At 41.4% G+C, this 15,450-nt stretch overlaps 3 protein-coding genes across 3 annotated transcripts; 1 reads left to right on the forward strand and 2 right to left on the reverse strand.

Annotated features, from left to right (window-relative positions):
• Positions 1 to 332: 332 nt before the first annotated feature.
• LOC138322045 (uncharacterized) lies at positions 333 to 3,290 on the reverse strand. The gene has a single exon (XM_069266100.1). It carries the CDS (start codon positions 3,288 to 3,290, stop codon positions 333 to 335), a length of 2,958 nt encoding a protein of 985 aa, XP_069122201.1.
• A 1,663-nt stretch (positions 3,291 to 4,953) lies between these two features.
• LOC138322046 (uncharacterized) lies at positions 4,954 to 6,814 on the reverse strand. Its single transcript, XM_069266101.1, has 2 exons — positions 6,682 to 6,814; positions 4,954 to 6,505 (listed from the first exon to the last, which is right to left on the reverse strand). Exon 2 carries the CDS (start codon positions 6,373 to 6,375, stop codon positions 4,954 to 4,956), a length of 1,422 nt encoding a protein of 473 aa, XP_069122202.1. The 5' UTR covers positions 6,376 to 6,505; positions 6,682 to 6,814.
• A 1,694-nt stretch (positions 6,815 to 8,508) lies between these two features.
• LOC138320386 (uncharacterized) lies at positions 8,509 to 14,365 on the forward strand. Its single transcript, XM_069263322.1, has 6 exons — positions 8,509 to 8,943; positions 11,399 to 12,466; positions 12,791 to 12,953; positions 13,272 to 13,419; positions 13,851 to 13,960; positions 14,097 to 14,365. The coding sequence occupies exons 1-6, from the start codon at positions 8,782 to 8,784 to the stop codon at positions 14,276 to 14,278; spliced, it is 1,833 nt and encodes a 610-aa protein (XP_069119423.1). The 5' UTR covers positions 8,509 to 8,781; the 3' UTR covers positions 14,279 to 14,365.
• Positions 14,366 to 15,450: the final 1,085 nt, after the last annotated feature.

Consider the following 15,450-nt stretch of genomic DNA (forward strand, 5'->3'; position numbering starts at 1 on the left):
CACACTCCCGGCCCATTGCTGTCATAGCAATATATATAAAGTTCAGAGTTCGAACTATAAAGATTAAGACAATAAAATCAATAATTCAACAGTTCAATAGTTCTAAATTCACATACATCAGCACACTTACCATCCAGGCGAAAGTTTAACGCGAGTGAAAATGAGTGATGTCAATTTCGAATAGCAATCTAACATTCAAGTATCAGCAAGAGCGTGAATTATCTATCCACTTAACGTTTACGAAACACTGAACAAGTAAACAAGTTCTGAAACTGGTCTCACAAATGTCGTTGGGTTGTCTTTCCGGATGATCATGACTTCAACCTTTCTGACTAATCCATCGCTGCTTGGAAATGCCCAATGGGCCACTGTCTCCGATGGACACACGCGTCCTTCAGCAGAATGACATCGTCGGGTTTCAGGTTATCAGACGCGTGTTGCCATTTCTGTCTAATCTGCAGTTGATCCAGATATTCACGAGAGAACCTCTTCCAAAAGTCATTGGCAAGAACTTGGACTGCGCACCACTGTGCTTTGTACATGTCTTTCAAAGTCAAGTCACCGAAAGGCTCGTGAGGGGTGCCGACCTTTAGGGTAAGCAATGCGGATGGGGTAAGAATACTGGGATGTTCCGGGTCCGACGACACTTGGGCGATAGGTCTGCTGTTGATTATGGCTGCTACCTCGTACATCAGAGTCGACTGAACATCATGGGTGAGGCACTTGTTCTTCGGTTGGAGAAGCATAGAATCGAGGATACGTCTGGCCATCCCGATCATGCGTTCCCAGACTCCTCCCATATGAGAAGAATGGGGGGAGTTGAAGACCCATGTGACTCCGGTCTGATAGAGGTGTTCCTTGATAACGCCATCCTCAACGTTGAAAGCATCGATTTTCAGGTGGTCTGTTGAACCGACGAAGTTGGTTCCGCGGTCGGAATGGAACTGGCACACATCTCCGCGAGTGGAGGTAAATCTGCGCAGTGCGTTGATGAAAGAACTCGAGCTCATGTCCTCCAAGATTTCAATGTGGACTGCTCTTGTAGATAGGCAAGTAAATAAGGCTGCCCAGCGCTTGGAGTTAGCGGCACCTCCTCTTGTGCGTCTAGTTATCACATGCCAGGGTCCAAAGACATCTACACCAACGTAGGTGAATGGCGCAGATGGTGTTATGCGACTAACCGGCAGGTCCGCCATCTTCTGAGTACCCATGGTTCCTCTGAGCTTACGGCAGGTAACGCATACGCGGATGCACGAGGAGACCAGTCCCTTTCCTCCTACAATCCAATAACCGGAGGACCTAACGGCGCCCTCGGTAAGATGTCTGCCCTGATGTTGTACCTTTTGATGACAGTGGCGTACGATGAGAAGACCGACATGGCACCCTTTAGGGATGATGAGTGGATTGGGTTCGACTAACGCGGTCGACTCGGTGATTTTGTTCAACCGGCCTCCAACGCGAAGGAGTCCATCTTCGTCAAGATACGGAGTCAAGGTGAGTATAGGGCTATCGCGAGGAAGAGAATTTCCTGCTTGAAGGCGTTTGATCTCCTTGGAGAAGTGGTTTCTTTGGACATGGATAAGAATGAGTCGTTTCGCCTCTTCCTTAAAGTTCGATTCTTTGTGCTTAGAGCACTGGTGCCAGCCATTGCACGATTTGCGGGGTTGCTTGAATGATCTGGCAAGGTGAATGAGGTAGGAGAAACTTCTGAGAAGTGAATCCCATTCTGAGTATTTCTCGAAGAGAGAAGTAAGGTTAAACGGTTGATTGAGTGTTACAGAACCTTTAGCCACTTGTATCTCCAGTCGGACATCTTTATCAGACTCGGGGTTGACGAGCGGGAATGTTCCCTTTTCATCGGTAGTAATCTCATCGGAGTTCTGGTGAAGAAATTTTGGGCCGTTCAACCAAAGGCTCTTTGACAGCTTGTAAGCCGGGATTGAACGAGTTCCATCGTCCGCTGGGTTGACATTCGTGTTGACATATGTCCACTGCTCCGGTTCAGTAGAGCTTCTTATCTTCTGGACGCGGTTTGCCACATACACATAAAATCTCCTTGTCGAATTACAGATGTAGCCAAGGACTATCTGGCTATCAGTGTACATCCTCACCTTGTCGAAGTCGATACCAAGGTTCGCAATAACGGTGTTCTTCAGTTGTGTGACAAGTACCGCTGCGCACAGTTCGAGACGGGGAATCGTTTGTCCTCCAGATGGTGCAAGATTGGCCTTTCCAAGCAAGAAAGAAACTTCGATTTTTCCATCCTGAGTGAAGCTACGCATAAAGGCTGCGGCTGCGACAGCTTCTGACGACGCATCGGAGAATACATGTAGCTCCTTTGTCAACGTTCCCGTGACACCAGTTCCGTAGCATCGAGGAATGTTCAAGGCCTCAAGGTCCTTTAAGGAAGACCTCCATTGTAGCCATTCCTTCTCCAGGTTCGAAGGTAAAGGGTCGTCCCAGGAAATGGTGAGATCCATTATGTGCCTGAAGAACATCTTGCCTTTGATCGTGATAGGCGCCAGTAGACCGAGTGGGTCATAAAGACCTCCAATAGACGACAGAACTCCTCTTTTGGTAAATGGCTTCTCTTCGTCTGACACCTTGCATGTGAATGAATCCAAGGTGACGTTCCAGAAGATGCCCAGGCTACGTTGAAGTGGGGCATTATCAGTCAGAGAGCTAAGGTCCTTAAGGTTCTCAGCGAGGTCTTCAGATGGGAAAGACTTCATCAATTCGGGGCTGTTCGAAGAGATTTTGTGTAGACGTAAACGTCCTCCTTCCCATAAGGCTTTCTGGGTCCTCTTTAGGATATCAGTTGCAGATTTCGCATCTGGCAAAGACAAAAGACCGTCGTCTACGTAAAAGTTTTCGCGAACAAAGTCCGAGACATCTTCCCCGTGTTCTTTCTTTACGGAATCAGCCGCCTTGCGTAGACCGTAGGTTGCAATAGCTGGTGATGGGGAGTTTCCGAAAGTGTGGACTTTCATGCGGTACTCGACTATGTCCTCATCGAGGTCGTTATCCTTGTGCCACAAGAATCTGAGTAAGTCCCTGTCATCTTCTTTCACGTAGAAGCAATGGAACATTTGCTGAATGTCGGCCATAAATGCAATGGGTTCCCTGCGGAATCTCATGAGGATAGCAAGAAGGCTGTTCGCAAGGTCGGGTCCTTTCAGAAGCGAGTCATTTAAGGAGACGCCTTGGCATTTGGCTGAAGAATCGAAGACAACCCGAAGAGAATCTGGTTTCTTGGCGTGGTATATATGCCAAAGATTGGCAGTTACCATCTTTCTTTGGTAGGATTTGTGTTTGGCGCCAGTTCCGCGTGTCCCTTTTCCAGTATTTTGGCCATGAACTGTACGAAGTGATCTTTCTTTCTGGTGTTCTTTCTAAGGCTGGCGGTTAAGGACTTCGCTCTCTTCATGGCTTCGTTACGATCATTGGAAGAGCTTGGTGCTGAGGTCGTAAGGGAAGTGGAGCCTCCCAGTGTCCATTTTCGTTCTTCGTCATTTCTTTGTCCATGATATTGAGGAATTGATGGTCCTCTATCGATAGTCCTCTTGAATCATCTTCAATAGTCCTCTCAAAAAGGCAGTTTTCTAACTGGGCTGTTTCCTTCGCTTTGAAGAAGTTGGAACATGGTTTGAAGACAGACGCACGACCGTTGACGAGTAATCTGGTTTTGTTGACGTTAATTACATTTGACCCATGCGTTTCTCCCCCACATGGTTGTCCGATAAGTATCCAACCCAGGCCTAACTTCTGTGCAAATGGGGTGTTCTTGGGGCCTAAGCGTTGATCCAGCACCCGGTGGGCATCGATCATATCCCTGCCAATAAGAATTGAGATAGGCACATCATCGTGGAGGCATGGAATCTGGCTTGCTATGTCGAGTAAGTGGCTGTAGTGCTCGGCAATATCCGGGATAGGGATTTCTTCTTTGTTGTTGGGTATATCGTTACATTCGATGAGGGAGGGGAGATCCATTTTGGTGTGGCCGTCCACAGATTCGGCCACGTAGCCTCCAGCTCTTCTTCCGGACATTGTGAACGCTCCTGCGCATGACGATAGGGTATACTCGATCTCGGTTCCTTTCTCGCAGAAACAGTCAAAGAACTCTGAAGTGGCGAGAGTCTTATTGCTCTGGTCATCAACTATTGCATAGAAGTATTTGGAGTCTTCAGGTGACGTACGATGGTAAACCTTTATCAGCACTATTTTTGCGCAAGATCTTCCGGAGAATTCTTCACAGTTCACAGTGGTACAATTAGTATGGACTTCCGTAGGACTGGTAGGTTTGGCAGCTGTAGTGGATATGCTGGCAGACATGGCCTCTGTACAATGCAGGGCCGTACAGTGTCTCTTGCTCTGGCACTTCTGACAGGTTACTGATGACTCCGTGCAGTCCTTAGCAATATGTGAGTTAACAGCGCAACATCTGAAGCATATGCCTTTCGTCTTCATAAACTTCTTCCGCTCTTCTATGGGTTTCTTCTGAAAAGCTTTACAGTCGTTAAGGCTATGTGATGTATTGTGAAGAGGACAGAGTACTTCTGCCTTTTGACTGACCTCTGTCTTGTGAACCGTGATGGTTTTCGACTGGTAGGATGTTGGGGGGTTCTTTTTCTTCTCTGGAATAACTGTGGTCTTGTTTTCTGGCTTCATTGAATAATCAAAGCTCGGGTCATTAGCTCTGAAGGCTTGATCGCAAATATAGTCAACAAATGTGGAAAACGGGGGGGTATAACACACCTTTCTGCTTCTTATACTTGCTGGCATGTGCTGTCCATTTGTTCTGTAAATAGGTGGGCAGTTTTGCGACGATGGGATTAACTCCAGCTGAAGAGTCATAAAATGCCATGAGGCTCCTATAACTATCCTGTTCCTTGATAGACTGGATCTCTCCCAGGAGGTCCGCTAGTTCGTACAGTCGCTTCGAGTCATTACTTGCTATTTTAGGCATAGCAACGAGTTTTTCTGCCTGAGGGATAGTTCAACGAGTTCAGGGGCTCCATAACGCTGTTCCAGTCTAGACCATATCTTGGTCAGTGCAAGGTTTGGGTTCGTAGCATTGGCTATACGCAGGCTCTCTGCATGACGTCGTGAATCAGCTCCTAGGTATTTTACTAAGAGGTCGATTTCTTCATCGGCACTAAGGTTCATGTCCTCTGTTATATTTTTAAAGGAGGCCTTCCAGGTTAGGTAGGTTTCTGCTTTGTCATTAAAGCTGGATAGTCGGTGTAACAGAAGATCCTTTTTCATCAAAAACCTGCTGATATCTTTCAGAGTGTTATCTCCGAGCGGTGTCCCATTAACTGGATTACAGTACTCCTGGTACTTTGATGCAGGTGTATGAGGCTCTATAGGATCATTGGAGTTGGGTCCCTTGTCGTTCCTATATACACTACGCTGGTGGTTTTGTTGGGTTTCATTTGGGGTGTCATGATCAGCAAACATATCTGGGGGAGGGATATAACAAGGCGTAAACTCTGGGGCCTGAGGTCGTAGACTTGGTATAGAACGTTCATCGTGAGGAAAGTCATTCAACGAACTTACAGTGGGTACTAGCTTATTTCTGAGGTTTGGATTAGGACGAGGGGTCTGAACATAGTGAAGTGGTGTAGGATTTAACGGCATGTGGTTGTCGAGAAATTGTTCAACTTTATGGTGCGATGAAAGCTCTTCTGAAGGAACGTCAATGCTTGGTGAGGACTGGTTTTCCTGAAAATATTCATCCATTACTCTTAGCTCGGCGGCGGCTTCTGTGTATTCTCTTTCTGTTTTAATTATTTTGAGTTGGGCATGTTTCTCGGCTGCTTCTCTTTCTATTAGGGCCTCTTTCTCGGCGAACTCGAGTCTGACCTTTGCGGCTTCAGCTTTCACCTTTGTACGAAGGTATGTGGAGCTTACGTCTGATCGGTTTGATATCTGTGATCTATGTGATCTGTGTGTTCTTTGAGTGGATTTGTGCGATGAACATATAGATTCTTTATCATTTCGTTGTAGGGGTGTTTCGGGGCATTTCTTTTGTAGGGGTTTGTCCAAATAGGGTTTCAATGACGATTTCTCTTGCAGGATTAACTCCTTTCTGGCTCTCATTGTTTCAAATATATACCTATAGGCACTAAGTTCGCGATAGCTTTCTTCTGTACGAGTTCTTTTCAGGAAGTGCATGAGCTCTGTGGAGAGGGTTTCATATTCTGTAAAACTTTCTTGGATTCTTTCAACGGAGGAAGTGGTGTCATTGAGAAGGGTGTCGAGGGTACTCCTCATTACCAGAAGGCGTGATATATATCTTTCGAACCTAGTTTTGTATAACTCCTTACCTTCAGTGGTAAGATTTCTGACTCTGGTTTCCGTATTTTCTGTCATCTTTCTGTTTTGTCCTGTTCTGCTGTCTGGGGATTCTGTAGGTCTTTACTGTGCAAACAACATTCTAGGTTTTCGTTTCTTTTCTTTTTATTGCTTGCAAACGCTACCTCTCCTTGAGGTAGAGTAAAGACTACAACATACAACAAAATACAAATATAATGTACATGTAATTGTAAGCGCGATTAGCTACCACGTGGATGGAAGTTCTAACAGTATAATTCAAATTTGACTAGAATTCTTACAATATATGTTCAACAAGTTATAAGTCAGTTCGCAATGTCACAATCCTATTTATGAAATAGTTACCCTATAATGTCTCCAAAGACACCAGAAACAGATTTCTGTCAAACATGTGTTGTTGTTTTTTCATAAGCCGGAAGTAGGTAGTAGTTCGTAAGAGCGGAGCCGGAGGAACTAAAGAGTTCCGGAAAGTCTGACGGCACAAGACCATCCGTTGATTTGCCAAGGTAATTTTTCAACAGACCTGCCGTTGATAATTGACCCTAGACACTGTCAATTTTCAACGGCATGTTCAATTTTCAACGGCATTCGGGGTCCGTTTTCAACGTTGAAAACTGACCCGAGGTCAATTTTCAACGGAGGTCCATTTTCAACGTTACACCGGCAGACATATTAATAAACTGTCTATTGAGAGGTAAACAAAATGCCAGCCACCTAAAGTTGTTATAGTGGAATCATTGTCAACATACACGACATTTTGTCAAATATATCAAATTGAACACGAACATCGCTGGTACCGCATCACATTCGCGATATCCACGTTGTTTATCATGTAGCATACACGTGGCTAGCATTTTGTTTACCTCTCAACTACACGTGGCTTTTAAAAAAACGGAAGCGATGGTGATGGTGATTTGCTGCCGTTTACTAAACTAAATGTGTAGTCGGCGGCCATAACAAATGTGTGAAATAAAAGGGTCCAGAAGTATTTCATTATGCAGAGTTGTTTAATTTCACAAATGAGATATAATATGAGGGCAGTGGGGTACATATACCAATGTTTTCCCGGCATTGTATGGACGATGTATTTGAAATTTGCCGCTGACGAAGCGTAGGCCAAATCTTTCATACGATTTCACGTTTTTAAGAGGTACACACTGTATCGCGAGCTGACTATATATTAGGCAAAAAATCACTCTAAAAGCGCACTAAGACGCGCAGTGTTGCGTGTTAATAACTACATAAAAACAAAATTAGTTTTAAGTGGTGTCTTCATTTCACATTAATTACACAAAAAGTTGAGATTTCATTTCATTTCATTTCAATACATATGTATGTTTCACACGACAGGCAGCGATCCATTCAGTTGATTTTATTGCATCGGTTCCATTAAAATATAATTTGAAAACAAAACTTAAAAACTTAAAAATCTTGTAAGTGATAACATTAACTAAACCACAAGTATGTGCGCTGTCTAGAAAGTTTATGCGTTGAAGTCCAGATGTGTAGAACTTTGTACGATAGTCCCTTCATCTTCGACTACTTGAGATTTTACTGTATCTTTACATGTACAGTAGGCAAAAAATATGCCATTTTATTTATGTGTTATTTATGTGCATATCAATTTCATCGTAATGCGTTCTTACTTTCAACTTTTTCAGCGCTGTTTGTTCGTCCATGTGTGCAAATTGTGAACATCATATCATGCGTATCTGCCTGTCCTTCCATCTGTTCGTCAGTCTATCCATTAATTCATGTTTTCGTGTTTGTTTTTTTGTTCGTTTGCTCTTTTCGTTCGATAGTTATTGTTTTTCTTCTTCTTTCGGGCTCTCGTTTGTTCATTACAGATAGTTCGATTTTATACGAAGAAAAAAATATTATAGGAATCGTCTGATCGGTAACATGATTATTTGCTGGATGGAAATCCCGAGTTTTGATCGCGATAAAATCTAGTTATCATTTTTTTTATATTTCATATACCAGTCACAGTATTTAATTCGAAGAGAGCAATATCGATATGCTGGCTAAGATCACGAGTTGATCTTAAACCTCCCAATAACCACTTTCCTCGTCATTCTAGTCTTTTCCGATTACCCAATCATATGATATCATTTAAAGTACAGAGAGCATGCATTGATATTTACATAGTGAACAAGCATGCTAAGTGTTACCTCTCAAGGGAGATTTTACTTCCGGTTACACAAGAGTATACACCGTGTGTTACGATACTTCAACCGTCACGTATTATGTGTATCGAGAAGTAAACCGTGTGTAAAGTTTATAGTGATGTTGATTAAATCTCTGTGGGATATATTATTTAATTGCATTAATCGAAAGGAGTCTCAATAAACGATTAATTTTGCCGGAAGAATGCCTGTGAAGTTTAAACAAAAACTGTACAACGTTCGGCGAAGCTAACACCCTTACATGATGTAATCGTGAGCTATGGATATGTTTGAGGGTAATGGCGATGTCGATGAGAAAATTCCTTTCGTCGGGAGGAGGAGAGAGGTGGAGGAGATCAAAGCCTGGCTCCGTGTCGGACGACATCGTCTTGTACAAATCTACGGACCGCCATTCACGGGCAAGCAAAGACTTGCTAAACAGGTGAGTGATACACGTTTTAGGAAGAGTTTGCTTTTTGTTGTGAAGGTTTAAAAACTTTATAATATATGTATGTGGTGTGTCGCGATAACTACAATTCATTCTAATAAACATAAAGTTACCCTGCAATCAGATATATCCTCGCTAAACATAATACATTGATGGTTATAGATAGATATCGCAATCTAGTATTGACGAATGTACCATTTATGATATCTACATATGTATTAAAAGTGTGTATCCAGGTAAGGTGACGGAAACAGAGTGAAGCATGCAGTGCAGAATAACACAGGTCTACATTATTTACATTCTCAAATTCTTTATGCATGGTAAATTTATAATTCTGTTCGTTTCACCAATGCCAGTTGATTCTCATGCCTATTGTTGATACATCTGTGTTAGTTACTATATTGAATGTCCCAGGTCAAAACCAAACTACCATAGCTTGTACTTAACACGTAGTACCACGTGGTGTAGCGGCGCTGATCAGAGTTCGAACTACACCATTCTTGTTCCCAAAGCACCAATGACAAATGTTTATTCAAGGAAGTTAATGATCAACCATGGATACTTATCAAAATACTAAATATATGTCTACAGAAGATCTTTCGTTTAGAGTGGAAAATGCCTAGGGTTATTCTTTCACATCAGATATTCAATATCACCAGTTTCACATTTACACTATCTGTCATCAAGTCTAAAAGTCTGCTAACTCGAAGCTTTTTATGTGCGTTGATCCCCTGTTATCTGGGTACACTGGGGAATTATACGACCCTTTAAGCCACTTCCTGTCTTCACGAGCTTCCCCCTCACTTTAAAAGGTAATGTCACCACTGGATCATTAACTAGCTGTCACGACTATCGCTGATACATCGATTTCTACTTATGTGATATACTGCCGAGGTTTTCGTTGAAGCGTTATTCATCATGAACGTATATATACCTTTGTCCCCAATAAATAAGTGTCACTTTCGTCTATCCCACCTATACACAAGTTGTCGCAAATGTATATCCACCAGGATACGAAAGTTGTTTTATGAGTACAGTATTACATATTCGATGTTTTATTACGTTTTTTCTCTTTAAACATTCTTCTTTCAAACACTTCAGCTCACTGTTGATAATTCAGTGTTAAAGATTAACAAAGACAAGCCGCTATCTGGCACTCTATGCGATATTTACATCTATGAACAACTGTATCTTAATATTACAAAAAAATATCTTTGGCTAGTGAAAACAACGACTGTTGTCTGGATTTCTCTCAAAAATAATGTATACTCATTTTACAAGATATCCAAGGAATCTTTTTTCGGATTCGTAAATCTATTCATAAATGGTTTTCATTACCTACTGTCTTAAGTTTTTAATAAAACGCATGGGTAGGTATAAAAAAAAATGTCTAAATGTTATGTGAACATATTCGCTATACAAATTGTGTAACAGCTAGCTTTTACTGCAATATACTGTAAAAGACACGGCTCATTAATGTATCAACAACATGTGCATATTGAGATACATGTACATAGCGATCATATTCACGACTCTTTATCTGACGCAAGGGCATATCACGGTTAATTATAGTGATAAGTACAACATACACCATAGGATGGTACACAATCCTCGTGCTTTATGTGGGGTTTATCACTTGCTTAGTGTATGGGATGTACTGCTGCATCATATTACGTCTCAAACGAACGCCCATATCATGATATATGTAGGCGACATTCACAGGTAGGAAAGCACGGAATAAAATAATATATGCAGAGTTTACAACATCACATCTAGGACACATTAGTTTAACGTACATTTGCTGTTCATGTAACTTGTAAAACAAACGTAGCTATGGACTACTAGTCGACTTTCTACAATAACAAATGACTCCCACAAACCGAAATGCAATAATTGTACCATAGGAAACATAAACACATTGTATACAGCTATTCTCATTATCAATACGGGTAACAATGACATGCCATTCGCAAAGAGCATTCCCGGATTCTGAGGGTTCATATCTGTTTAATAAAAAGTGTTAACTGTACTTCATTTTAGGTTAAAGTCATTCAAGGTAATATGCACTGACTGCTCCATACAGTTTGAAGAAACACGACTAATTATGGGACTGTTACGTATATAGCTCATGGAGTTAGATAGTATGTTTGGAAATAAAGTTCAAAGTTTATTACCACTACCACTTTGACTTAAGTCATGGTTCATACTTTTAACTAAACTGCTGTTAAATATAGCCTCATGTAAAACCATCGTAGGTTGAAGGGAGAAAAAGTCAAGGGAAAGTATTGTATTTAGAGTTTCAAACACAACCCGTTCCTCTTAGGTTGCAATCTGTCTAAAATTGACGATATAGTTAATTTTTTATTTTCAATTTTTGTCAATATTTTAGGTGATATCTTCTTCCTTACAGTTCACATTGCCAATAATGAACATATGTTTTAATTTGCAGATACTGAAAGAAATACATCCAGAATGTAGATACAGGCAAATACCTTTGAAGTGCATTGAAATATTGGGCGAGTTCACGAGGAATTGGAACGAATGGCTAGAAGAATTTCTGAGTGCTTTGGGTATTCAAAGTGACGATGATGATGATACCGAACACGGTATAGTAAAACATGTCAAACAGATAGTGACCAAAAACAAATCACTTCGCCTCCTGTTTTTGTTCACAAAGATAGATACCATTTTATCTAAACCCGATCAGCAGGACCAATTCGTTAGATTTTGTAAAAATCTCATCCGGTATTCAGCAAAAATCTTCTTCTTGGTAACGAGCCAAAAGCGGGTAGTTTTGCCGTCTTCCATATCAGCGCGTGCCACCTTCCTAACCGGGGTATCAGAAACCGAAGGGTGTGTGTTATTTGAAAGTGTAGCGAAACATCACATTCATGGCTCGATGGAACGTGTCTCGGATATTGTTCGCGGGTGTTGGTATCTCCCAGGGTTAGTTAAAGAAGCCGCTATGTTATTGGACCATCCTAATCACGTGGTTAATATTGATGATCTTGTTAAGATCGTTCAGAGTCCAGGATCACTCATGAGAATATTATCCTTTCAAAAGCAAAAGCTTCAACGATTCTTTGAACGAATGTCAGACAGCGCAAAGAAAGGGGCTATGTTGCTAACATTATTCAAGGGATCGTTTTCTAAATCAGCAGCAACGGAAGTCCTTTCGGCGACAGAAAATAAAACAGAAAGTGATGGTGTTTCACTAGTCGAAATGTGCGACCACTCTTTAGTGTCAAGATGCAGCAGTGGCTCTGATAGGTACACAGTGCCAACCTTTCTCCGTGAGTTCCTCGCTGAGAAAATACAGAATATTGCTGACTTTGATCCAGGCCGATTGCAGTTTACGAAGTTCTTCTGCCGAACATTACAGAACGTTGATGAGAAGGTGTATACACACGGTCGTGAAAGGGTTATTGGTCATCTTCATGGCGACTTTGAAAATATTCGCGAGTTAATGCAGCAGACCATGCATTGTACAGAAGACATGTTTCCTCTGCTGATACAGGTATGACACAAGTGTATGCCACATGCATACAGACATTACAATTACTTTGCTGGGACTAACACGGGCTATGTTCTAAAACATGTTGCTGCTTTTGATCAGATAATAGTTCTGATACTATAACAGTGATTTGTATGTGACGTTATATTAAATGCTTATTAGGTTATGACTACATTGCTATGCATAGCATTACATAGCAATGACTAGAACTAAAATGGACTATATGTTATATAACATTTGGATAATTTACTTTGATCAAATACTAGGATGACGTTAGATGAAATGCTTTTCAGATTATGACTATATACTCACTGCTTTTTTATTCAGACTGTCGTATCGGCAGAAGAACTGTTTACGACCTGTTTTCCCAACCAGGAGGTGAAGACCTTTTATGACAGCCTGATGAAGGCAGCTTCAGTATATGGCACTGACAAGGATAGAGCACTCATCCAATGGCTCATAGCACAGAATAGCAATCCTTATGTAAAAGGTTATGACATCTAGATTATGAATATATCTTCTCGTGTCGTTTTGTACTGTATTACTTCATGTGGGTGAACTACGATTTACCTTCCGGTGAGAATGTGTGAGAGTGACGTCTTATTTTGACGTGATAGTTGGTGGGACTGATCGACTTTACCTTTATGCCAATTTGGTATCTCGTAAAACCCTCTTATTGTCAGTCTATTTTGATGTGATAGCATATGAAATAAGAATTTAAATGATTTTATTTTTGGTTCAAAAAATACTCTTAAATGATGTGATAACTTATTATTGATTTCGATTTCTTTTGAAAATATTTCATCAGGTGCCTCACAACAGGTTGATGTATTAGAACTATGCCAGGCCGCTCACAATGTGTTAGAGACTGGCGGACCCTCCTACCACTTAGCGGCCATAAAAGGACTGATGGGGCAAACACACAATAGACGGGGAAACTCTAAACACGCAAAAAGGTCAGAATGCTGGCATCCATATCATTTAATGACAATCATAATCTATATAATAAAATCTGCCTTATCCACAACGATAAGATTATAGTTGTATGTTATAAGTAATTTATGATACAGAATCATTTAATTTAGTAAAGAATAAAGTATATTATGTATGACTTTAGAACCACGTTGGAATTGGACTTTGAACATAGACTATTGAATGAGTTGGTCAAAAAGTTAATATTGAATATCATCAAAACGTTGTGTATTGCTGCAAAAGTGTGCGGGAAATTATAACTTTAAAAAGGTAAATGCATTTTTTTGCAACGCAAAACTCCGTCCGTGCGTGTGTTATACCGATTGCTGTAAGCTTGCAAATATGTAATCAAAAGATTTAGAGCTTAATTAAGGTAACTAACATTGACTCAGCTTAACATTATACACCGTTTCAGGCTGCTGTTGGAGGCTCTTCACATGCTGTCTAGCTTGGAACGTTCAATGACGACCATCCGAAGGGAGGTAACTCTACTCTCCCATCTGGCTATCTCCGAAGTGGTTCTAGGTAAGATTTGATATATTTTGTTCAATAATTATTCTATCTAAACAGCGGTGTTAATTTTCCTGGCTAAATCATTTTCTCTGATTACAACATCTTTGTGGAAACAGTAAAGTCCCTTAAATGTGTTATTTACATTCAGGTAACCATAGCGACTCAGAACTTACCGTTGACCGAGGAATGCTGGTAGCCAACCGTAATACCCCCTATCACCCTGCGATCGCCGTCATGCTGAACACGATGGGCCTTATCTGGGAGAACTGTACGTATGCAAAGCAATTATATTTAAATAAATTAAACGCAGTTGTCTCCCTTTACCTATGACTATAAGTTTTTCAGACTATCTGATAAAACAGATGGTAAATACGCCTTGGATCGCAAAAAAAATGAGATAAATATTAAAAATCACAATCACTCCTGCTAGTGTGCAGACTCTGGACATATGTCTTGCTGTTTTTACACTAGGCAGGATGATAGTGTTCTATAAAAGAACTTCCTAGGCAATTTATAGAACAGTTCTTCTCAGATGGTATGTAGTCAAGGGGAGGAAATGAGGATTGATAGATGATGTGATTGATAAGAGGACGGAGGAGGATGATGAGGCATGATAGCTGATGTGATTGATATAGTGGAAGGAGGAGATGACAATGAGATGATAGATGATGCTGTGTTTGATGGAAGGAGGATAAGATGATAGATGATCTGTGATGGAGCGATGGAGAGGCCAGACGTGAAGGATGATAGATGATGCCCGATTGATAAGAGGAAGGTGCAGGACAATGAGGATGATAGATGACTTGTGATGTATTGTTATGAGGAAGGAGGATGACAGTCGAGGATTGATCAGATGATCGGTGATTGATATAGAGGAAGGAAGAAGACTGGACAGTTTGTAGGATGATAGATGATTTGTTTGATAAGAGTAAGGAAGATGACAGTGAGGGATCGATAGATGATGTTGATTGACTTGATATAAGAGGACTGGGAGGGTGATGTGAGGTGTGATAGATGATGTGATTGATAAGAGGAAGGATGTGACACGTGAGGGGTTGTTAGTTTGATGTGATTGATAAGAGAACGTTGGGGGACAGTTGTGGATGATTGATGGTATTTTGTGATCGATAAGAGGGAAGCAGATGGAGAACAATGAGGATGATAGATGATGTGATTGATAAGAGGAAGGAGGAAGGGAAAATGAGGAGGATTGGATGATGTGAATTGATAAGAGGAAAGGAAGCGATGACACGTGAGGCTGTGATAGATGATGTGATTGATAAGAGGAAGGAAGATGACAGTGAGGATGATAGATGACTGTGATTGGTAAGAGGAAGGGGTTGGGGAGGGGGGGGGGGGGGTGGAGGCGGGCGGGGGGGCACGAGTGGATGCGGCGGGGTTGGGCGGTGGGCCGAAGATGGACCAGTGGAGGGATGATTAGCATGATATGTGACTTGATAAAAGGATAGGTAAGATTGACAATGAGGATGCATTAGTTGATG

Source organism: Argopecten irradians, chromosome 4, assembly GCF_041381155.1.
Source record: "Argopecten irradians isolate NY chromosome 4, Ai_NY, whole genome shotgun sequence".
Classification (NCBI taxonomy): Eukaryota; Metazoa; Mollusca; class Bivalvia; order Pectinida; family Pectinidae; genus Argopecten; species Argopecten irradians.